The following is a 21,733-nucleotide window of genomic DNA, read 5'->3' as shown; positions in this document are numbered from 1 at the left end:
CTATATCCGGGTTATCATGATACAATTATCAGCATTGTTATTTATTCTCTCTTTTTACAAAAATAGAAGTAAAAAATGAGGTAGGACTATATTATCTATTCTAGCCTAAAAGTGTCACTGTTAGGCAAATGTCAACATAATAAACACTAAACTATTAAAAATCGAGAGAAGGAAAGAGAAATGAATCGAGTGTGTACAAGTATTACTTCCAAATTCTTTGAAAATCGATATCTACAAGCAGTAATAAATAAGGAATTCTAGATTATGCCTTTTTTTTTTTTTTTTTTTTTTTTTTTTTTTTTTTTTTATAATCAAGGAAGAAACTAGGGGTTAAATGGTAATCCGATAACTCAAAGTTTTTACTAATTTTTCTGATTACACCGAGACTTGAAAAAAAAAATACTTATACAACGTGTATAAATAAAGAAGAGGATTTAATTTCTTTTCTTTCATCCTATTTTCTTCTTCTTCCCTTTCTTTTTATATATATACATATATTTCAAGCCAAATACTTTATCATGTCTCAATATATTAAACCATTAAACTTGCAAGGTGGTCAATGGTAAAAAATGATTTGGTATTTTAATTTCAACCTTTTTTTTATATATATATACTCATCCTTTTATTAATTAAAATATAGCTCTTGGTGTGGTAAATATGGCCACAAACGACCTACTTGCCCTTTACTCAAGTAACAGAAAAGTCTCCTTTTCGTGAATTTTTATTTTATTTTATTTGTACATAATCATCAAAAAAGAAACACTGAAACAAATTCAACCAAAAGAAAAAAAAAAAAAAAAGCTCTATAATACCCATTTCTTTACCATTTAATAACAAAAAAAAAAAAAAAAAAGTTCATGTAAATATTATGTTCACAATAACAAACAAATTAAAGAAAAAAAAAAAAAGACATTATTATTTTAGATACTTTGTTGTTGATTTTTTTTTTTTATTTTCTTCAATAAAGCAGGATTTTTTTTTTTGCCTCATAAAAGATGTTTGTTATTATTATTCATCTGTTGGTTGGCCGATCCAAATGTCAATTCTAAAGTTTTGTAACCTATCAAATTTTATGTTTTATTTTATTTTTATTTTTATTTATTTATTTTTTTTTTTTTTTGGTCCCGTGAGGAGCTTTGTGTTCTATATTTAAAAGAGTTCCGTCTATTTTGTGAAATAGGTAGTTTCCATCTATTCAAACAGATACAATAAAGTTATTGAGGGACTTGGTATTTTATTTTTATTTTTTTTGGTCAAGGTAATTTTGTTTTTTTTTAAGATTCTATTTTAGACTTGGGAATACTTCCAGAATTATCTTTTTCCTTTAATTGAAAGATAATTATAGAAAAAAAAAAAAAAAACTCCTCCAAGGTACGCGATAAAATCAATCTTGTTGTTGCTGATCCATAATTGGCTTTGTATAACGCATAAATATAGATCTATTTCTATACCAGGGAAGATTTGCAAGGCATTCAAAGAATATAATCTTGTTAACTATCTCCTTTTTACTGTTGTATAGAAAGAGAGTTTTTGTTCAACATGAGTTTCTTTTTTTTATGATAGAAGCAATGACTTAATTGAGCAGTAAGAATTAAGCTAAACTCTGTTCTAAAACAACAAAAAATAAATAAATAAATAAAAAAAAGGTCGAATGATTTAGGTGAGGCGTTATAAAAAATCAAACAATAACATAACTTTGGACTGAAGTTTATAGCAAAATGAATGGAATCAACAGTTGATTTTAATGTAAAGATGGTAGTTAGAATAAATCTCTTTAGTCCTTCTCCCAGTAAGTGAGTGAAGATGCTTGCAAATATATTCTCGGAAAACGGAATCCTTGAATAAAATAAAATCAAAGTTTGACTTTATGTCTAGCACATTGTAGCACAGTGTATAGTGTTTACTATACTATTTCTTAATGGAGGGTTCACAGGTATGACACATTTTTTAAAGATAGTAATTCATCAAAAACGAAATTCCTATTTTACTGTATTTGGAAACATTTCCTTGATAATTACTGTACACAATAAGTATTTTTATGCTTTCCTCCCTCTCTCTTCTCCTTTTTAATTACTTTTATTCAGTCTATGATTTAATCATATAAACTTCAACTTATCCATCATTGATGCCTTTTTTTTTCTTTCTTTCGTTGGACAAGATAGACACAAGCCAAAAAAAAAAAAAGTAATGATACATCCAACTTACCGTTTCAAAAAAAATAAAATAAAATTATTACGTGTTTTAATAACCTTTCAAGAAAGAAAGGATGTTAAGGGATTCTTTGTTTCAAAAATAGCATGAATTTTAAGGGTTAAATATAAAAGTGATTGTACATGTTTAAAACAAGTTATATATGCATGCATGCAGTTTATTAATTTTAATATACATAAAAAGGGGTGAGTGAGTGAGTGTGAGTGAGGATATAGGATTTACTTTGTAAAGTATACAGCAACGTGCGCCTTTTATTATATAGCTCCTTATTGTCCCTTTCTTCCCTCCCTTCATTATACTAAACATAAGCAATTTAAAACTTGTCTTTCTCAACATATAATACGGCTCTTTTTTTTTTTTTTTTTTTTATATGTCTAAAAAAAGAAGAAAGAAATACATTTACTTTTTTTTTTTTTTTTCCTTCCTTTCTTCCTTTCTTCCTTTCTTTTTTTTTTCTTTCTTTCCTTCTTTCTTACTTAAAAAAAAAATAAAGTAAAAAGAAAAAAAAATGACATACGATGATAGAGGTGAAAATGAGGAACATATGATATTCAACAATGATATGCTACGTTGGTCAACACAACATTCTACAGTCTTGGACTATCATCAATCTAACACTAATACAAATACAACAGTGACTTCTTCATCTTTAACTGTAGAGATGCCACTGCAGGCAGTTGAATCTTCTACGTCTACTACTACTACTAATCCATCCAACAAGATAAATACAACTTCTTCTATAAGTTCAACACTATTACCTACCATCAATACTACTAATCCTGCTATAGCTCCTCCTCCACCTATCTTGGACCCTACAAAACAATATCATCCAGAATGGGGTGTTATCAGAGATCAAAATTTTCATCCTTTAACCCTTAAACATCAACGTGATTTAGAGAATTCATTTAATGTAGGTTCTGCTATTGCTGATTTTTATTTTTGGCAAGCTAATCTTGGTGGATATTGTATGGCTGATATGGTTCAAGGTAATCGTATGCTTTTATCTATTTATCACGACTGTGTACATTCCTAACATAACATACCATACCATACCATACAAAAGGTATTGTTGTCTCTTCTGAAGGCGCATTTGTATTAGAAAGAAAGATAGTAGAAGGCGCACCTCATCCAGGAAGAAGAAGAAAAAAAGCTTGGATTGGAATGAGAATGAAGAAAGTTCGAAGAAGATCAAAGCCCTTTTTCGAACAAAAAGATTAAAAAAAAAGAATCAAATAATAATAATAAAAAAAAAGGGGGGGGTCCTCATATAATTTGTACATCGTTATTTAACCTCTTTTCCTTTTTCATTATTATTTTATTTACTATGTTTATTATTTTTGTTGATGAATAGGAGCTACACATATTTTATATACAACTTAGTTAGTTCGACCTTCCTATCAAAAAAAAAAAAAAATATAGTTCATTTACCAAAATAAGGATGATTCATTGCTTCTTTTGCAGTAAGTCTATCTTGATGATCATAGCATAACAAATTATCTAATAAATCAAATACTTCATTTGACATATATTTTTGATTTTCATTTGTAATAAACTTGTTCCAAGGCTTGACAGGATATCTATGAAGAGTAATTTAATTTAATTTAATTTTATATAATCACATCTTTTCTCTTTTATAACCAACTTACTTTCCCAATACTTTTTGAATATGTGGATGTAATTTCAAATCATACTTCTTTAAATATTCATGTAATTTATCTGTACCGAGTACTTTTGCAATCTTGACTAACTGATCATAGTTATCAGCACCACAAAAGAAAGGTTCCTTACGGAATATCTATAATGAATGAATGATAAGAAATACATATACATGCATATATCTATTTTATATTTATTACCATGCCAGCAAGCATGCATCCAAAACTCCATAAATCTAAACTATAATCATAATAGTGAAAGTCAACTAATAATTCAGGTCCTTTAAAGCAACGAGAAGCTACTCTAACATTATATTTCTCTCCTGGATGATAGAAATCAGCCAAACCCCAATCAATTAATCGGATCTAGAACATATAAATGAGTGAGTGAGTACAATTTATTTATTCTCTCTCTCGTACCTGTTTCTTTTCATGATCAATCATCACATTATGTGGTTTAACATCACGATGCATAATGCCCATGGAATGACAATAGTCAAGTGCTTTTAAAAGTTCATACATATAAAATCGAATATCATAATCAGTAAAAGTAGGATATAATACTCTAAAGTCAATATTGTTAACACTTTCAAAAATCAAACAAGGCACTCTAGACTAATAAATAAATAAAAAATCAAAGTTTAGTAATCATCTCTCCCCTTAATTTTTTTTTTTTTTTTAAATAAATATATAAATATACCTCAGGGTCACGAACGACATCTAATAAACTAACAATATTAGGCCCACCTGTCAAGTTTTGTAAAATCTTAATCTCTCTCTTAATCTTCTTCTTTTTAACAGGCTTTAAAACTTTGATGACACATTTTTGTTGATTTAAAGCATTGACCCCTAGAAATACTTCTGAATATTTGCCTCGACCAATCTTTTTAGTAATTTCGTAATAGTCTTGAGATCTGAGAATTTAATAGAATAGATTGTTTAATTATTGTAATCTATTCCCTCTTTCTCTCTTTTTCTCTCTTTTTTCTCTCTCTTTCTCTCTCTCTCTCTCTCTCTTTTTTTTTTTTTTTTTTTTTTTTTTTTTTTTTTTTTTTTTTCTTTTTAAAAGATCAAGTATATTACCCCCAAGTTACTTGAAGTGATTCATAATCATAGTATTCTTTTGGCTTATTTGTATTTGCATAAGGGTATGTCTTTGCAATGCTATCAGACATTTCCCCTCCCCTTAAAAAAAAAAAAATTAAAAAAGAATTAAAAAGTAAAATAAAATGAAATAAAAAAGAATTTTGTTGTAAATTTTTTTTTTTTTTTTTTTTTTTATTTATTTATTTACACCAATTACATTCGCATTATCTACCTAATAAATTTTGAAGGCTTTTTTTTTTTTTTTTTTTTTTTTTTTTTTTTTTTTTTTTTGAATGTTTTAAAATAATTAAATAGATATAGTCTTTATTTAATTCTTTTGAGGTGCAACACTTTGAATTGGCCAATTATAATTAATGTTAGAACGATCATATCCATACTTTTTTACAAATGCATCTAATTCCATTGGACCTCTTGAACCATATTCATAGTTTGTGATATGAATATCTTTATCGTGTGCATCGATTTTATGCAGTAGTGGTGTGAAAATCTTCCAGGCAGCTTCTAATTCATCATCTCGAACAAAGTTACTATGATCATTTCTCAAGACATCTAAAATTAAAGATTCATAAGCATCAGGAATAGATAAATCAGAGTATCGACTATGATAGGTCAAATCAAGTTCAGTTTGAATAGTTTGATATGAAAGGCCAGGTTGTTTGTTGTTAAACTTGATGTAAACTGCTTCATCCGGTTGAACTCTCATAACAAGCTCATTACGAGCAGCGTTCTTGTAGAGATTACCAGCCACATTACGGAATTGAATACGAACCTCGACTTTTGCTTCATTTAAAGCCTTGCCTGCCTTTAAGATAAACGGAACACCCTCCCAACGTTCATTTTGAACATGTAAGACTAAAGCAGCAAATGTAGGTGTTAAACTATCTTTATTTTTGATTGTATCATCTTCAAGATAACCAGGCTTCCCATTAGCACCTACATATTGTCCAAGAAGTACATCATCAATCGAAATGGGTGAAATACACTTGAGCACCTTTACTTTTTCATCACGTATGGATTCAGCATCTGTACCAACAGGTCGTTCCATTGCAATCAAAGATAATACTTGTAATAAATGATTTTGAATCACATCACGAATGATGCCAAATTCATCAAAATAACCACCACGTCCTTCTGTTCCGAAAGGTTCTTTAAACGTAATTTGAATGTTATCAATATTCATACGATTCCAAATTTGAGAAAAGAAAATATTTGCAAATCGAACCATCATGACATTTTTCACCATTTCTTTCCCAAGGTAATGATCAATACGGAAAGTCTATAATAACAATAGAACAGGTTAGCCTTTTTTTGTGTGTTTTGTGAGAAAGTCTTGTGGTCACTTACTTCTTCTTCTGTAAAACAAGTGGCTAATTCCTTTGCAAGATGAGCAGAGGATGCACTATCTTGACCAAATGGCTTTTCAATCACAATACGATTAAGACCTTCTTTAGCATAGACGTTTTTCTTTAAACCTTTTGCAACAGGAATAAAGACAGATGGAGGTAGGGCCATATAGAAGACACGATGCCTCTTGCCCATCTCAATCCCTCGTTCTTCTTCACTTTCATGAATAGCCTCATCCAACTTGATAAACGAAGCATCTTCATCATAGTGTCCTGGTAAATAAGTTAAAATCTTTTTAAATTCTTCCAATTTTCTTTCTCCTTCATCAACTGTCTTTGTTCTTTTTATATATTGAGTAACACGCTCGATAAATTGATCGTGATCCATCTTAGTACGTGCGTAACCAAAGATGCGTGTACTGGCTGGTAAAAATCCATTCTTGAATAAACCAAATAAGGCTGGGAAAGTCTTTTTCTTTGCTAAATCTCCTGAAGCGCCCAAGACTACACATTTTTATTTTTATTTTTTATAGTAAGAGACAAATACTGACTATGCATTACAATCTTACCAATAATAGTAACAGAACCATGAAGCTCTTTACAAACTTGTTGACGCATTTCCTCGATGGGGTCCATTTTATTTTTTATTTTATTTTATTTTATTTTTTTGATTCTTTCGGCGAAGAAGGAAAAAAAAAAAAAAAAAAAGAAAAGATAATAAATAAGAAAATATCGACTATTATCAAGATCAGTGTTGATTACGTAAGCACGTTACTCAAATATTTAATGGAGAGGATGACTAAAACTTTTAAGAATCTTGTCAGCAGTAAAGAGCTCATCATTTTTCATTTATAACTTTCTGATCAAAAATAAAAAAAAAAGATTAACTAATCTATTACTAAGCAACCATTCATTATTATTATTTTAGAATGTTGTCATGATAATTAAAGCATACTCTTGAAAAAAAAAATGTCTATATTTGTATGTGTATATACATTGCCTTTATCAATCTTCAAGACGCATTATTAATACAAATGCTCCAAGCAAGTTATTATTCTAGACGAAGACTTGTTTATATAAACCAACAAGAATAAACTTTATTCTGGTCCCTGAAAAGAGGATACGCCACCTTCCTTTTTTTTTTTTTTTTTTTTTTTCGCATGTGTATTATAATTCCCTTATATTAATAGTTTACTATTGAATTTATTGAAAAAGCCAACCACCTACGGCATCACGAATAATATCTCTTTTCCTCTTATTATGAGTTTCTGAGCTTTCCTGTTCTCCTCCCCTTGTTAAAAGATCCGTCAAGTTCCATTGTTTCGTTGCATTTTGTAATAATCCTTGCCATCCCTTTTTAGCCTCAGGATTCTCATGATGAATTGTACCCAATTGAGCTAAAGCTATTTGACTTGGTTTCTGTTGATCTAATTTTCTCCAAATTGCCAATACATCACGAATGTTTTCTACAGGGCTTAATGTCATGGCCATCGATAGTACGTCCAATCGTCTACTTGTATCATTAAATGCATCTACTTTACCCAAACTTAAACAAATTTGCCAGGCTGTCTGATTGACCTCGTCATTATAACTTTTTGAATTGGCTGCTGGTTTCGATCGAGCAGCATCTACAGCGAGTTGACAGAGTTTATACGATTCAAGATAATCCTCCTCTACTAAAGCCGCACTTGCTAATAGACTTAAGGTCTTTACTTTTGCTAATACATCTACTAGACCTAGTTGTTGTACTAACTCTAGGACCTTTTCGTGACGAAGATAAATATCCTGTTTAGTATGGATTAATTTAGAGATCAACTCTAGACGGTTTTTAGACTGTCGGATCTGAATTGGCATCAAGATCATACCCGGACGATCTTGTGTTTTATATTCTGATATTAACGTATGTGTAGCCTCAATTAAGGCCATCTCCTTTTTAATTTCTGTAGTAGGTGGTAAAATACTCAAACATTCCCAAGCTTGCTTCATACTTCCTGAATGTTTATTACCAGATGTTGCATTATCAAAAAATTCTCTCTCTGCATCAATAACCAATCTTTCAGCTTTTGTAACATCAATGATTCGTCTAGATCCCAAAATAAGCTCTTTAGCAAGACGGAAACCTAAGCAAAAAAAAAAAAAAATAAATAAAATAAAATAAAATAAATAAAAAGGCCCACCATTAATTATTTTTTAAGACTACACATTAACAATTTTATGGTATATGTTGATATCAACTTACGTCCACACCGTAATAAGGTACTAAAGAAAATCTCTATAATTTCAGTAGAATCTAATTTTCCAAAGATACCTTGTCCATGATCACATAAACGAAGCATATCATCTAAAAGTTCACGCCAATCATCATCTCGATCAAATTGTACACCTCCTGATTCTACACCTCCAGAAGCTCGAGATGCCATACGAATACAAAGATGTCGTTGTGCCTCTAATGATTGATCTTCTAGAAACCAACGAAGTGGAACACTCGCATGATATCTTGCCAATACCTCTGCTGACCCTAAATGATTTTGTAATGTATCCATCATACGTGTTAATCCATAAGAGCCTATCGATTGAAGCTCAAGAAAGAGATTAAAGGGTGAATCAGCCTTAGGAAAAATCTGAGCCATTTCTACCAAGGGCTCATCATCATCCACTTGTTCAAAGATGGGCAAGCATTCAAATAGTCGAATAAGATAGTCCATCAACTCACCACTTGAATAAACAATAGCCAAGATAAGTCGAGATAAATCAAGATCGTCTTTAATGATCCGATCCTCTACTGGAATGGTCGGTTTTGACATCTCAAAGATACTGCATAGCCAATCTAGATGGTTATTCACAATGGTGGGCGCAAGTAACCAACGATATAATAAAATCTCTCCCTTTTCTTCTTCTTCGTCGTCCTCTTTTATTTTCCTTTTAGATACTTCAATCCAAGGCAATGCTAACCTCGTCATATCATCCAGAATAGTCGATGCATTTGTATTCCTTAATAAGCCTTCTAAAACATCATAGCTAGATAATTCTCTGAACTTTTCTAAATCCACATAATTTTCCTCATCGTCGTTGGTTACTGAGGTAGAGGCATAAACATATTTGCATAACCATTCATAATCAACCGTAATAGATTCAATCTCCGTAATACCCATCACTTGAGCATATCGACATATTTCTAAAGCTGTGCTACAAAGTCCTATCTTATCAGCAGCTCTAGCTCGTTCAAGATACCAGTCCGCGATCACATGTGCTGAACTTGGATACTCAGTGGCTTCAATGCCTGCCTTTAATCTTGATAAATAATCTATTTGCTCTTGCACGTCGAGTTCGATCATTCGTTGCACCCAATCTTGTTCTACTATATCCTGATGAGTTCGCCATGATTCTTCTAACCATTTATCTTCGTGGTCGTGTGTGACGTGGGGTAGATCAAATCGACTTGGGTCAACCGTTTCAGGGATTTGAGAGAGAATGAAGAGACGATAGGGTAAGACAGTTTGACCGTGATGCATAAAGATGGCATCTAATGCCACATTATTTTCTGATCGAGCAAATTCAATAGCTTGAGCAATCAGATTACAATCACGAAACTGAGCGAATTCATTAGCAAAGGAGTTGGCATGGGATAAACTTGGCCATATCTTGGTAAATGTTTGCAAGCGATCAGAGTACTGAAGAAAGTAAAGATGAGTTCGTAAGAATGTCCTTTCTTTTGCTGATAGTTGTGTAGTTGTTTCGAGTTGTTTCAAGATGGGTTCAGTAAGAGTGTAGATGCGTGAGTGTCCCAGGGTTAACAATTCCTTTTGTGCATCTGGTTCATCAAGACATACATCAAGACATTGTCCAGCTACCCAAACATCATCAGTCACAAGCTTAAGAAGTTCTATATCTGCAAGTTGAAGCTGAGGTCCGCGTTCTTCTTTTCGTTTTGTCCATTGAGTTTTATAAATCAAGTCCTTATCTAGTTTTAATTCGTTGGCTAAATCAACGGCAGCCTGAAAATTGCCCTGATTTAAATGAATAAGGAAATCTCGATGTGTTGGTTGTTCCATTATTATTGTAAAATATCAAAAAAAAAAAAAAAAAAAAAAATAAAATAAAATAAAATAAAAATAAAAATAAAAAATAGTAGCAGCTTAAATAAAACCAATAATTACATTTAAGCATGAGATTGTGACTATCGTTTGCAACTATACAAAAAATGGTCTTTTTTACATAAATAAATTGTTTCCTTTTTATTATTTTTATTCATCAAGATGAGTAGTTCCGATATTAGGGATATCTTACAAATTGATGCTCCTACAGAGACATCTCAAAGGAAACCAAAGCCTACTGCTGAAAAAAGACCTGGTAAATACTTGTAGCTCTATCTTTTTTTTTTCTTAGAAAAAAAAAAAAAAAAAAGATGATCATAACTATTGTTAATATTAAGTTTATAGAAGGCATTAGTCGGGAATTATATTCATTAATTGGTGGTGCACCACCTATTGCGTTCATTAAACCAACATTTAAAGCTAAATATCAGACAAAGAAGAAAGCTACGCCATGGTAGGTAATTATGAAAGTACATGTGTTGTGAATCTAATTTAATTGCAATAGGATATTACAACCATTCACAAATCCAGCTAGAGCTGATGATTTAGAATTAAAACACTGGATTAAAGCGAGTGAAGTAGACAACCATGGTATGTTAGATATGACAGATTAGCAAGTTATACTAATAAATGGATCAAAGTAGATTATCATTTTGCCAAATTTAATAAAGTAATTGACATTATTGATTACACAGATGAGGATTATGAAAAGTATTTAACAGGTCAGATGGCTAGTGTTTAAAATCGTGTCATATGGAAAATTTATTAGTCATCTATTATAGATACGGATTGGAGTAAAGAAGAAACTGATTATTTATTCGATTTATGCCGCAAATACGATTTACGATTTCCAGTGATTGAAGATCGCTATAGCTTTGAATCAAAGACTAGAACGATGGAAGACCTAAAAGATCGATTTTATTCAGTTAATCGTAAATTAATATTACAAGGGAAAGGTCCTATTTCAGGCGATTATATACCAGATCGACACTCATTAGCACAACAATATGCTTATGATAAATCAAAAGAAGTAGAACGAAAGAATGCCCTCATTATGTTATTTAATCGTACAAAGGAACAAATTGAAGAAGAAGAAGCCTTATTTGTGGAAGCAAAACGTATTGAAATGAATGAAGCAAGACTTTCTAAGGAAAGAGAGAGTTTATTAAATTCACTTCAGTTGGAACAAATTCCTTCTACACCCAGTACACCATTAAATGCGTCATTGAACAGCCCTACTAGTGGTGGAATTTTGGCATCACCCGGAGGCATCGGAATTACGGGTGGCACAACTAGTATTTCGTCAGAATTAAAGGTAATACATGATTATAATAGTGTAAAAGAGAAAGGGAAGAGGATATATCACCTTACATTGTTGTACATCGAACCATTTTTTTTTTGAATAGAAAAAGAAGAAGTCAAATAGTATTCATGATGACAGTAAAAAAGCACGTAAGTCATATGATTTATAGATAGAATACAAATGCATAATTTTTTCTTTTTTTTTTTTTTTTTTTTTTTTTTTTTTTTTTGGTAGCCGAAATTCATGAAAATAAGAAAGAGAAACTTACACCAGGAGTTTATATTAGAAGTCAGAAGTTACCAATTGTCAAACCTACTATGCAAGCTAAAGTGATTAAAGTATTAGATGAGATGGGCATAGGTAAAATGAATGAATAAATGATTAGAGTACACAGATACATTTCTAACTTATACAACTTATTAGGACCTAGACCTATAATGCCTACAAGTCAAATCTGTCAAAAATTTGAAAATTTACAAAATTCAATCTTGAATATGTTTGACCTAAAGAAAGTAGTTGATAAGACTGAAGTTGAGTACAAAGTTAAGGTACAAAAAGCAAGAGATGGCACACCAACAGCAGGAAGAGTAAGTATTTTAGTGAATATTTATATTCGAATATAAATATTGATTATTATTGTAAATAGAAACGAGCAGGCAGCAATGCAGGATCTTCAAGTGGAATAAGAGAAAAAAGGCGAAAATAAAAAGAAAGCCATTTTATTATTTATCCTCTTATGTGTCACGAATGAAAATTAAACTTAAATATTCCTTTTTAATCTCTCTCTTTCTCTCTCTCTCTCTCTCTTTTTTTTTTTTTTTTTTTTTTTTTCCTTTTTTTTATATATACACATCTACTTTATGTCTACCACTATTAAAGAGCAGATTTCATTTCCCAAGGCATTAAATATTATCAGGCCTTCTTCACCATTAATTCAACGACACGATTATTCTTCATCAAGCACTTATTCTTCATCATCACCTTCTACTGTCTCTACTTTATCTAATAGCAGTAGTAATTATAATATTCGAGTGCAACAACCAACAACGATGATAAATTCTTCTGATTTTCAAAATAGCTACCACTACTACTACTACTCAAATAATAAACCAACAACAACAACAGCAGCAGCAGTAGGCTCACTTATAGGTGTACATCGGTTTTTACAAAGACCGAGAAGTAATTCGAGTCTTTCAAAATCTATACCTTTATTTTCTGATATTGTGAGCGATAATGAAAATTTAGATGATAGTATCGATGGTCTATCATCGTCAGATAGTGAAAATGAAATGCCTAGTACTACGACTACTACTACTAAAAAGATTGTAGCTAAAGTAAAGGATGGAATCATCATGAATGGTAAAGGAGAATTTGTGAATAAAGGAAGAATATCTGAAGAACAAAGTGCATGGTTAGATGAAGCCAGAGCAAATCGTAAAGTAGGTTTATATGTGTATATGTATATACATATATATTTATATATTTGGCTTGTTTGTGTATATATATGAGTGCTTATTATATAAATAGATTGCAGATCTTGAGATAGAGAAATCATCGTTATTAGTTTTGAATAGTACATTGGAAGCCAAGTTAAAACAACAAGAAGTACAAATTGCTGAACTACAAAAGCAATTACAACAAAGGTAAAGACAAAAAAAAAAAAAAAAAAAAAAAAAAAAAAAAAAAAAAAAAAAAAAAAAAAACTTCTTGATAAAAGTCTATTGAATATACTTATTCTTTTCATTACTTTTTTCTTTGTAATATATAATATGTATGTATGTATATAGAAATGATAGACCTCTTACACCTGTATCAGACAATCAAGTAGATGAGGTATATAGTATGCATAAATATATACTTCATTATTAATGAATATTGTTTGATTTTTTTTCTTTTTTTCTTTTTTTTTTAGCTTTTATTATTTAATAAAAATGACTCAAATTTTCAAACAGAAGAAGAAAAGGAGATTGCAAATGACCAAGTATTTCAACGTATAAAACTAATGCTAGAAAATCTTATTTTACAAGCACAAACTGCATTAATTCAAAAATCAAAGCAAACAGGAGGAAGAGTACTAAATGAATATAATCATAAAAGTGAAGGTTAGTGTTTATTGTTAGGTGGAAATAAATATGAACGATGTTTTATATTTACTTACTCACTTGTGATGATTGATAGGCGCTAACATAGCATCGACGTTAAGAAGGCGTGGCTCAGATATTTGTTCATCAAGTATAAAATTAGTAACTAAAAACTCATATCGACGATCCTCTCCACCTGTTATGATTACATCTCCACAAAGAAGGTCTTCTTCACCTCGACATTTACGCCAACAGGATATTGAAAAGCCAAAATGGAGTTTTTAAATTAAGCTATTATATGTTTATTTATTTATTTATTTATGAATTTATTTATTATTATGTTTATAAGTCAATTATTTGATACCCTAACCACCACCATTCTTTCTCTCTTTCTCTCTTTATGATCCTTTCCTTATTTTATTATAGTGTATATTAATAATTTATTTGTTTTAGTAGATAAGGGGGACATACAGTCCTTTATAAATAAAACTAAAGCTTAGTAGGTGCGACAAAGTTGTGATTTCACCATAAATAAATAATTATAGACAGAGATTTCAGTATTTAATATCGAGCTACTACTTCCTTACTTGAAGAAAAAAAAAGACTTGTCATATGCAGTGGCTGCTTTTCATATTATTCGGCTTAATTTATACTCGCCCATATTAGCTTGAATAACACTGTAATCATAAATGTACTTTACTAATAAGCATACTATTATACATGTATAAATTTTATTTATGAGTACTATACATACTTATGTATTATTTACTTTTACTTTCTTATTTTTATTTTATTTTTATTGTCTATATATACACATTATAGTGTGTTAATTTAAGCTATTTATGAAACTATCAATATTATATTCTTCTTTATATTCTTTGTCATCCCATAATGCTTCAAGATCTTCCAAAATAGCTTTTGCAGATCCCAATCCTTCTGTAGCCACATCGCTATTCTTAGACTTCTTTTTGGGCTGTTCATCACCAACTGTAAAGAGATCTAGTATTTGATCTGTATCCATACTTTGTAAGCCAGAATTTTGTTGATTCACAACAGAGTTAGCAATATTCAACTTGAACTTTTGTAAGCCCATAATCTTTTCTTCTAAGGTACCACGCGTGATTAATCGATAAACATTGACTACCTTTTTTTGACCTATACGATGGGCACGGTCCATGGCCTGTAAGTCCTTCATTGGATTCCAATCATGCTCCACAAAAATGACGGTATCAGCTCCTGTCAAGTTTAGACCTAAACCACCTACATGGGTTGTAAGTAATAAGACATCAATAGATGGATCAGCATTGAATTTTTGTACAAGTTCATGTCGTTTATTGGCTTCAACTGAACCATCTAAACGCAAATAGCTCACAGTTGGCATAAGTTCTTTGAATAGGTCATTTTCAATAATATCTAACATAGGCTTGAGTTGACAGAAGATTAAGGCTCGATGCTGACTCACTGCGCCAATAGCCATAGCTGAAGGGTCAGACTCAGATTCTGCAGATGGAGTTGCACCAATACCACATTCACCTAATAGTTGTCTATTAACACAATATTAGTTTAGTAAAGTCTTTTTTTATATATATCTATATCCATATCTATCTATCTATATATATATTTACCTCAAAGCCTGTAGTTTGGGTGCGTTTGAAATACTATGTATACTTGTGTTTGTCCTTTCCAGAAATGCTTGTACTTTTTTATAGTAAGGATATTTATCGCTTACAACTAATGAAGGATGATTACATAATCTACGAAGATATTGTAATGCTTGGAAAATGTGTGTAGCTCCTTTAGTCTTTTCTCCAAGATCTTGCTCAACTGATGTTCTAGCTTGTGATCTAGCAAACTCTTCATACAATGATTTCTAAAAAAAACGATGAATATACATGTATATACATATTTGTACCATATCTGTGTGTATTTGTTATTTACCTGCAAATCACTAAGCTCACAGTAATAATCTTGGATAATTTTTGGAGGAAGATCATGTAATACGTCTTCTTTCAATCTACGTAATAAGAATGGAAGCACTTGTTTATGTAATGCTTCTAACGCAAGTGCACCTGCTTCTTGTTCTTTAGATGATGATTTACTATCTCTACTCGCTAGAATAGGTTTTCCAAACCTTTCATTGAATATCTTTTCAGAGCCTAAGAATCCTGGCATTAAAAAGTCAAATAAAGACCATAATTCCAATACATTATTCTAAAAAAAAAAAAAATGAGTATAGTCGAAATTTATAAAATAGAGCTTTACTTACTTGGATAGGTGTACCAGAAAGAATAAGGCGATGATTAGATTGAAGTGACTTAATAGCTCTTGTAATTTTTGTTTTTCCATTCTTGATAATATGTCCTTCATCCAGAATACAATAATTCCATGTAATACGTGCTAGTTCGTCAATATCATTACGAATAATATCATAAGACATAATTATTACATCATGTTTAGGAATTATAGAGCGCAATCTATTACAAAAAAAAATAAGGGGGGGGAACATTATTAAATGATTTTCAGGTTTATATTAGAGACTTACTTTTTTCTTTCCGCAGGCCCGCCTGTATATAATAATGGTCTTAAATTATCACAATAGTTTTTAATTTCATGATACCAATGGCCTGTAAGGGTAGGTGGACAAATTACAAGTGAAGGGACAGCTATAAATTCTGGACTATTGGTTTCTGCATACTTTTGTGCTCGATGGAAATGATCTCCAGCAAGTATACAAATTGATTGAAGAGTTTTACCAAGACCCATATCTAAATGAACAGATTAGTATTTAATTAATTGAAAAAAAAACCGCTAAATACACAAATTTACCATCACAAAGAATACCATGAAGATGGAATTTATTTAAGAAAGCTAACCAATTAACACCTTCTTGCTGATACTTTCGAAGTTCTGCATTGATCTTAACTGGGATTTCATAATTTTCAACCTTGGAACTATCCAATAATTGAGACAAGAAACGACGTTCTTCATCACGATGAGCTAGCATTTCAAGAGACATTCCTGGTGGATCAGGAATACCAGCCTCTAATGGCACGAGTTTAATCAAGAGTGCAAAACAATTAGTACAGACAAGACGGACTGATTCATCAGGATCACTCATGCGACCTAGAATTGGCACGATTAAGAAAATTGTGTAGGGTAAAATCTTAGTATCTAGGAGCTGAACAAGATGATAGACCAATTCAGAGGCACCTTGACGATAATAGGAGTTCAAAGAGTTGCCTAATTGTGGCACAACATTGTCAACAATCATTTGCATTGTCTTGGACGTTATAACGTTGGCAATGGCAGCAAGACAGCGGGCACTAATATTACGAATGACAGCATAACAAGACTGAAGTGATCGACATATATAAGGCACAATTTCAACAATTTGTTCCCAAAGCCCTTCTGAAAGGTAAGGAATGATGTTTGTTAAAATAGTAAGAGAATCAACAACGTCCTGTCCTGCTTGTAAATCTTTGGCAATCATTTCATCTGATTTTTCAACACCATCTACACCACTCATACTTTCAGGGAAAATTTCCATAATTCTCTGACTAATACATTCCTTTAATTTAGGTACAATATCGAAAACACGATCACCAAATGTATCACAAAGTTCACTAAGAGCAAGTTCAGCACCACGCTTCATCAGTTGAGCATCCTTTTGTTCTTGTGTGAGTTCTTCCTTAACCAAGTTCTTTCCAGAATCTTCTTTAATAACTGATAGAATACCTAATTTCGTTTGATTTTCTTGAAGAATAGGTGTTACAGTTGTATCAGAACATAAGAAGGTACATAGGTTTTTAATTATTTTGTCGTTAGGGTTTGTACGTGCCTTAAATCGCTCGCATAAGGCAATTAAATCTGTTAAAGTAGCTGCTGATCGTCGTTGTAATTCTAAGCTTTCATCATACTTTATACTATTCATAATGCTGCGAATAATTGGATTTAGTTTCGTAGGTAAGACACCCAATTCAACTACTGCCCCTGCTGTACTTGCGTAAACGTTGATTTCAATTTTTTGTTTGAGTTCTTCGAAATAGCCAATAGAAGCAACTATACGTCGTTGACGTTCTTCCAGAGCAGTTATAAGGGCTGCTCGACCTTTTGCACGAGGCACCTTAGCCAATAGCGCTCCAAAAGTCTCACTTACTACCTTAGTTGCAGTTTCAATTGTAAATAATGGTCCTTGTTCTGGTAGCCCCTCTCCAGGCACTAAAATTGGAAGAGTAGGAATATGTTCGATTGGTACTTTTGCTTCAATATTGAACGCATTCATAAGATTTTGACATTCATTTCGAATACGTTTTAAGACATGAACAAGCTCAAAATAAAACGCAGTTGTGTTAGATGCAGCATTCTCCAAGTTGGCAATCATGGCGTTTGAGAGTGATTTAGGGAAGTTATGAGTTGTGGCTAAGATAGCATCTGGAGGAGCATGACTGATACGATCAACATTGTAACGGGCTTTTAAGACAGCTTTAGCCCATTCTTCGACTGCCATTGCTCCTAATTGTCGTTTAAGCGCCCACTGAGAAGTTAAGAGGTTTAATAAAACTTCCTGATATGACATTTCCATCGAATCGTCCGGCCAGGTGCTCATTGCCATACCTAATGCAGTTGTACAGGCAACACGACAGCGCATCACTTGTTCGGTAGTAATCAATGAGAAATCTTGAGCAATCATACCTGCATCTAAATTGTGTCCATCTTCTCTATCTATGTCCTTAGATAGAGTTTCTGCATCCCCAACATTCACATTTGTATTTGCCCTTTTATTCCTCTTACTAGCTCTATCGATAATAGGCGCTGACGTTGTTTTGGCTAATGTTCCACCATTACCAAAAGCTCCAGGAGGTTTATAAAAGTAAGATGCAGTGTCAAGTGGCTGGCCAATAGGTGTCATGGTAATCTCAAACCAACTACCAAGCCAATTTTGTGTTCCCTGTAATACAAGCGCTGTTTCTACTTTACCACTAATCGTCAGACCTTTCCAAACTGCTAATGTCTTTTCGATAATATCTAACTTTTCTTCCACAATCAAGTTTTGAAACGTAAGACGATAAACGCGTTCATCAATCCATTCAGAGGCTGTACCACAGTCAATAAATGTTAGTAAAGTATTCAAAACGGCCATGCGAACACTAGCAATGGTATGTCTAAAAAATGGATGAAGACGGGGTACAAGTTCTGATAAACTGCAGTGTTCACGAACCATATCCATTACACCCGGCTGTTCAAACATCTTTGCGATTAGATCCATGACAGCTCCAGTAGAAGCTGTTAGATCATCTTTTAGATCGATAAGACAGTCCCATAAAGTTGACATGACAATCTGAATACGATCCTTTGAACTCATACGTACAAATTCAGCTGTAATAGGCAATAATGTAGCAGCGCTGACGGCTCTTACATCGTCATCATGATCTCTTAAACCTAAAATGATAGCGCCTGTAGTACCTTCTACTAACAGTTCTACTAAATCCTTTCTGACGGCTACTGTATATTTGAGTCCTAATAAACCTGCATGTCGTACTTCCCAAATCGAGCGTCCGCCAAAAGCAGGATCATCTTGGTTAATGAGTTTTAATAAATTTTCATGAACTTTTTGTACAGAATTGGGTGTCATATATTGCAATACAACGCCTAATGTTTGTGAACATGTCTCACGGACAGGACAAACGACTTGATCAGATACAAAATCGGCAAATCGATCTAATGCAAAGACACATAGTAAACGAATTGCCACATCCTCTAACCATGCATTATGTAGTTCATCATTTTTATTTTTATCCTTTACCACTATACTCTAATAATTTAGTAATATGTTGCAAGAAGAAAGTAGTATTACAAAAACAAAAACTTACGTCTTTTGCCAGCACCGTTACCATGAGCCTTTAAAATACTACGTAAACCTATACCAGCTCCATGACGAATTTCCCAAGCAGGATCAAATAAATCTAAACATAAATGCTCACAAATCATTTTGAATGGCCAATCTCTTTGAACCTCATCTGGATTATTTTCATTTACAGGTTTTTTTACTTCTACAACAAATTTATCTGATTGAGGTTGAGCAGTGAATTCGAATTCTAATATTAACTATTTAGCTTACAACACATATTTTTTTTTTTTTTTTTGAAGAATAGATTTAGCACGATTTACCTTCTTTACTCTCTACTTTAATAGATTTTGGTGATTTGCCTTTCAAATCCAGTACACGGACTCTATCAACAAAAGGAGATTAATTTTAAGCATGTTGCAAAAAATTTAATGAAATCATTACTTTTCTTTTTTATTCTTCATCTTTGACTCTAATTTCATTTTACGTTTTAACATGTTTCGTTCACGAGCTGATAACCCAGCCATATTGATTTCAGCAATAGCAGGTGAAATAGTAGTAGTATTAGTAGTAGTGGTAGTGGTAGTGGTAGTAGTGGTAGTAGTAGATGGTGAAGGTGAAGGACTTTTAGATACAGTCTTTTTGTTGTGTTTTGTTTCTAAATCAGCGTCTTCTACCAAATCAACTACAAATTATATAATGTAAGAATCTATGGTTGATGCTGATCAATAATATAATTTATTTTACCATCCATAAATTGACTTGCTAGACCTAAACGTTCTTTTAAATTACGTCTCTGAAGTTCCAATCGTTCTTGTGGTGTCATATCTGAAAAATCAATATCATATTCTTTACCAGCCGAACCTAATAATAGCTTGCCATGTTGAAGAACGGATGCAAGATCAAACTGGTTAAACTGTAGTTTGTGTTGGTCAACATCGTTATCTTCAATTGCATCAGGACTATCGATGGGCGGATCCCAAACAGGAACATTAGCAGCTATTGCTTCTAATGCCTGACCTGCAGCCCAACGAGTATCCCATGCTTTACTTTTTAAATGTACAACAACCTAAGTAACAAGTTAGTGTAATGTAGTGAATATAGAAAAAATGGTCCATTACTCTTGATAAAAGATTATAAAGTTCTCCTGGGTGTTGTTTTTGAATTTCACCGAGCTGTTGAGCAGCTGTACGTCGAACGGCAGTTGTTGAGCCGGTGTCTAATAATAAAACCAACCGATCGAGTCTAATGTAAAACAAAATTTAAATAAATTGTGCATTACGATTAACATGAATTTATTACCTTGTGGCCATATTATAACCAGTTCAACTTATAGTATGTGCAAATGTGTGTGTGTGTTTTTTTTATATATATGAATATATATAGTTATATTAAAAAAATAAGAAAAAAAAAAAAAAAAAAAAAAAAAAAAAAAAAAAAAGAAGGCTTTTTAATTATGATTATTTTATATACAGTTAGAAAATATGCTTTAAAATTTTTTATTTCTTGTGAAGTTCATACTCAGTTTGCTTTTTTAGTTTTAGATTTTAGAAGACTTTTCTTCTGCATGTTATTGATAAATAAAAGGATATATGCCTCTTTTTACCAGTAATAAAATTACTGTATTCATGTAAAATGCTTTGCATATATTTATACATATGTTTACCTGGTGTATCCTATTTTAAATAATTTACAATAGGATATCCAAGCAGCTAAAACCTGGTTTTGTAAAAAGTTAAAAGCTTTTTATATTTTTTTTCTCCATCAAAAAAAAAAAAAAAAAAAAAATGAAAATAAAAATAAAACAAAATAAATAAAAATAAAAATAAAAATAAAATATGATAGCACAAAGTCACTTAGCATAAAATTTGTCCTAAGCGATAATAATTTCTACAAAGCCTATCACAAATTTTAGTATTCATTAGCAAATCCCTGTATACCCTCCTGAAAAACATTCTATTTTAGCCAATCAAACTATTTTCTCCCGATTATTCCCCAAAAAAAACATTCTAGTAATCTTGCGGGACCTTGTTTATGTAAAAAAAAAAAAAAAAAAAAAAAAAAAAAAAAAAAAAAAAAAAAAAAAGAAAAAAA

General features: G+C 31.6%; 7 protein-coding genes across 7 annotated transcripts; 3 read left to right on the top strand and 4 right to left on the bottom strand.

Moving 5' to 3' along the window:
- Positions 1-2,953: 2,953 nt before the first annotated feature.
- Positions 2,954-3,372, top strand: BX663DRAFT_418782 (uncharacterized protein; the record flags this gene model as incomplete). The annotated part of the gene is made up of 2 exons (XM_051522376.1): positions 2,954-3,197; positions 3,275-3,372. Coding segments are annotated over 2 exons (342 nt in total), but the record flags the coding sequence as incomplete, so codon positions are not given.
- Positions 3,373-3,542: 170 nt separating this feature from the next.
- BX663DRAFT_532772 (casein kinase II alpha subunit) lies at positions 3,543-5,041 on the bottom strand (the record flags this gene model as incomplete). Its single annotated transcript, XM_051530484.1, has 7 exons — positions 3,543-3,565; positions 3,640-3,788; positions 3,858-4,006; positions 4,068-4,232; positions 4,287-4,481; positions 4,567-4,780; positions 4,950-5,041. The coding sequence occupies 7 exons, from the start codon at positions 5,039-5,041 to the stop codon at positions 3,543-3,545; spliced, it is 987 nt and encodes a 328-aa protein (XP_051379651.1).
- A 239-nt stretch (positions 5,042-5,280) lies between these two features.
- Positions 5,281-6,704, bottom strand: BX663DRAFT_441032 (glucose-6-phosphate dehydrogenase; the record flags this gene model as incomplete). Its single annotated transcript, XM_051523430.1, has 2 exons — positions 5,281-6,249; positions 6,318-6,704. The coding sequence occupies 2 exons, from the start codon at positions 6,702-6,704 to the stop codon at positions 5,281-5,283; spliced, it is 1,356 nt and encodes a 451-aa protein (XP_051379650.1).
- Positions 6,705-7,450: 746 nt separating this feature from the next.
- BX663DRAFT_460021 (secretory pathway protein Sec39-domain-containing protein) lies at positions 7,451-10,385 on the bottom strand. The gene is made up of 2 exons (XM_051523931.1): positions 8,556-10,385; positions 7,451-8,436 (listed from the first exon to the last, which is right to left on the bottom strand). The coding sequence occupies exons 1-2, from the start codon at positions 10,366-10,368 to the stop codon at positions 7,520-7,522; spliced, it is 2,730 nt and encodes a 909-aa protein (XP_051379649.1). The 5' UTR covers positions 10,369-10,385; the 3' UTR covers positions 7,451-7,519.
- Positions 10,386-10,548: 163 nt separating this feature from the next.
- On the top strand, positions 10,549-12,340 carry BX663DRAFT_520902 (uncharacterized protein). The gene is made up of 8 exons (XM_051529166.1): positions 10,549-10,666; positions 10,756-10,864; positions 10,916-11,001; positions 11,055-11,132; positions 11,193-11,725; positions 11,817-11,862; positions 11,948-12,073; positions 12,137-12,340. The coding sequence occupies exons 1-8, from the start codon at positions 10,573-10,575 to the stop codon at positions 12,334-12,336; spliced, it is 1,272 nt and encodes a 423-aa protein (XP_051379648.1). The 5' UTR covers positions 10,549-10,572; the 3' UTR covers positions 12,337-12,340.
- Positions 12,341-12,532: 192 nt separating this feature from the next.
- Positions 12,533-14,500, top strand: BX663DRAFT_520896 (uncharacterized protein). Its single transcript, XM_051529165.1, has 5 exons — positions 12,533-13,152; positions 13,241-13,356; positions 13,501-13,546; positions 13,626-13,815; positions 13,892-14,500. The coding sequence occupies exons 1-5, from the start codon at positions 12,574-12,576 to the stop codon at positions 14,077-14,079; spliced, it is 1,119 nt and encodes a 372-aa protein (XP_051379647.1). The 5' UTR covers positions 12,533-12,573; the 3' UTR covers positions 14,080-14,500.
- Positions 14,501-14,543: 43 nt separating this feature from the next.
- On the bottom strand, positions 14,544-21,032 carry BX663DRAFT_478272 (uncharacterized protein). Its single transcript, XM_051524297.1, has 12 exons — positions 20,942-21,032; positions 20,761-20,884; positions 20,387-20,708; positions 20,084-20,324; positions 19,963-20,024; positions 19,665-19,889; positions 16,621-19,599; positions 16,337-16,559; positions 16,061-16,268; positions 15,733-16,005; positions 15,420-15,664; positions 14,544-15,338 (listed from the first exon to the last, which is right to left on the bottom strand). The coding sequence occupies exons 1-12, from the start codon at positions 20,950-20,952 to the stop codon at positions 14,621-14,623; spliced, it is 5,631 nt and encodes a 1,876-aa protein (XP_051379646.1). The 5' UTR covers positions 20,953-21,032; the 3' UTR covers positions 14,544-14,620.
- Between the last annotated feature and the right edge of the window lie 701 nt (positions 21,033-21,733).

Source organism: Cokeromyces recurvatus (assembly GCF_025118155.1).
Source record: "Cokeromyces recurvatus strain NRRL 2243 chromosome Unknown BX663scaffold_29, whole genome shotgun sequence".
NCBI classification, from domain to species: Eukaryota; Fungi; Mucoromycota; class Mucoromycetes; order Mucorales; family Mucoraceae; genus Cokeromyces; species Cokeromyces recurvatus.
The sequence above is the reverse complement of the archived record's forward strand: the minus strand, read 5'-3'. Positions and strand labels throughout refer to the sequence as shown.

Coding starts and splice junctions, on each gene's coding strand:
- BX663DRAFT_460021 (XM_051523931.1), bottom strand. CDS start 10,368: ATGGAACAACCAACACATCGAGATTTCCTTATTCATTTAAATCAGGGC. Junction 8,437..8,555: donor TACCTTATTACGGTGTGGAC/GTAAGTTGATAT, acceptor TTTTTTGCTTAG/GTTTCCGTCTTGCTAAAGAG.
- BX663DRAFT_520902 (XM_051529166.1), top strand. CDS start 10,573: ATGAGTAGTTCCGATATTAGGGATATCTTACAAATTGATGCTCCTACA. Junction 10,667..10,755: donor TACTGCTGAAAAAAGACCTG/GTAAATACTTGT, acceptor TTAAGTTTATAG/AAGGCATTAGTCGGGAATTA. Junction 11,133..11,192: donor TTATGAAAAGTATTTAACAG/GTCAGATGGCTA, acceptor CATCTATTATAG/ATACGGATTGGAGTAAAGAA.
- BX663DRAFT_520896 (XM_051529165.1), top strand. CDS start 12,574: ATGTCTACCACTATTAAAGAGCAGATTTCATTTCCCAAGGCATTAAAT. Junction 13,153..13,240: donor AAGCCAGAGCAAATCGTAAA/GTAGGTTTATAT, acceptor TTATATAAATAG/ATTGCAGATCTTGAGATAGA. Junction 13,547..13,625: donor CAGACAATCAAGTAGATGAG/GTATATAGTATG, acceptor TTTTTTTTTTAG/CTTTTATTATTTAATAAAAA.
- BX663DRAFT_478272 (XM_051524297.1), bottom strand. Junction 16,006..16,060: donor TTTCTGGTACACCTATCCAA/GTAAGTAAAGCT, acceptor TTTTTTTTTTAG/AATAATGTATTGGAATTATG. Junction 15,665..15,732: donor GTGAGCTTAGTGATTTGCAG/GTAAATAACAAA, acceptor CGTTTTTTTTAG/AAATCATTGTATGAAGAGTT.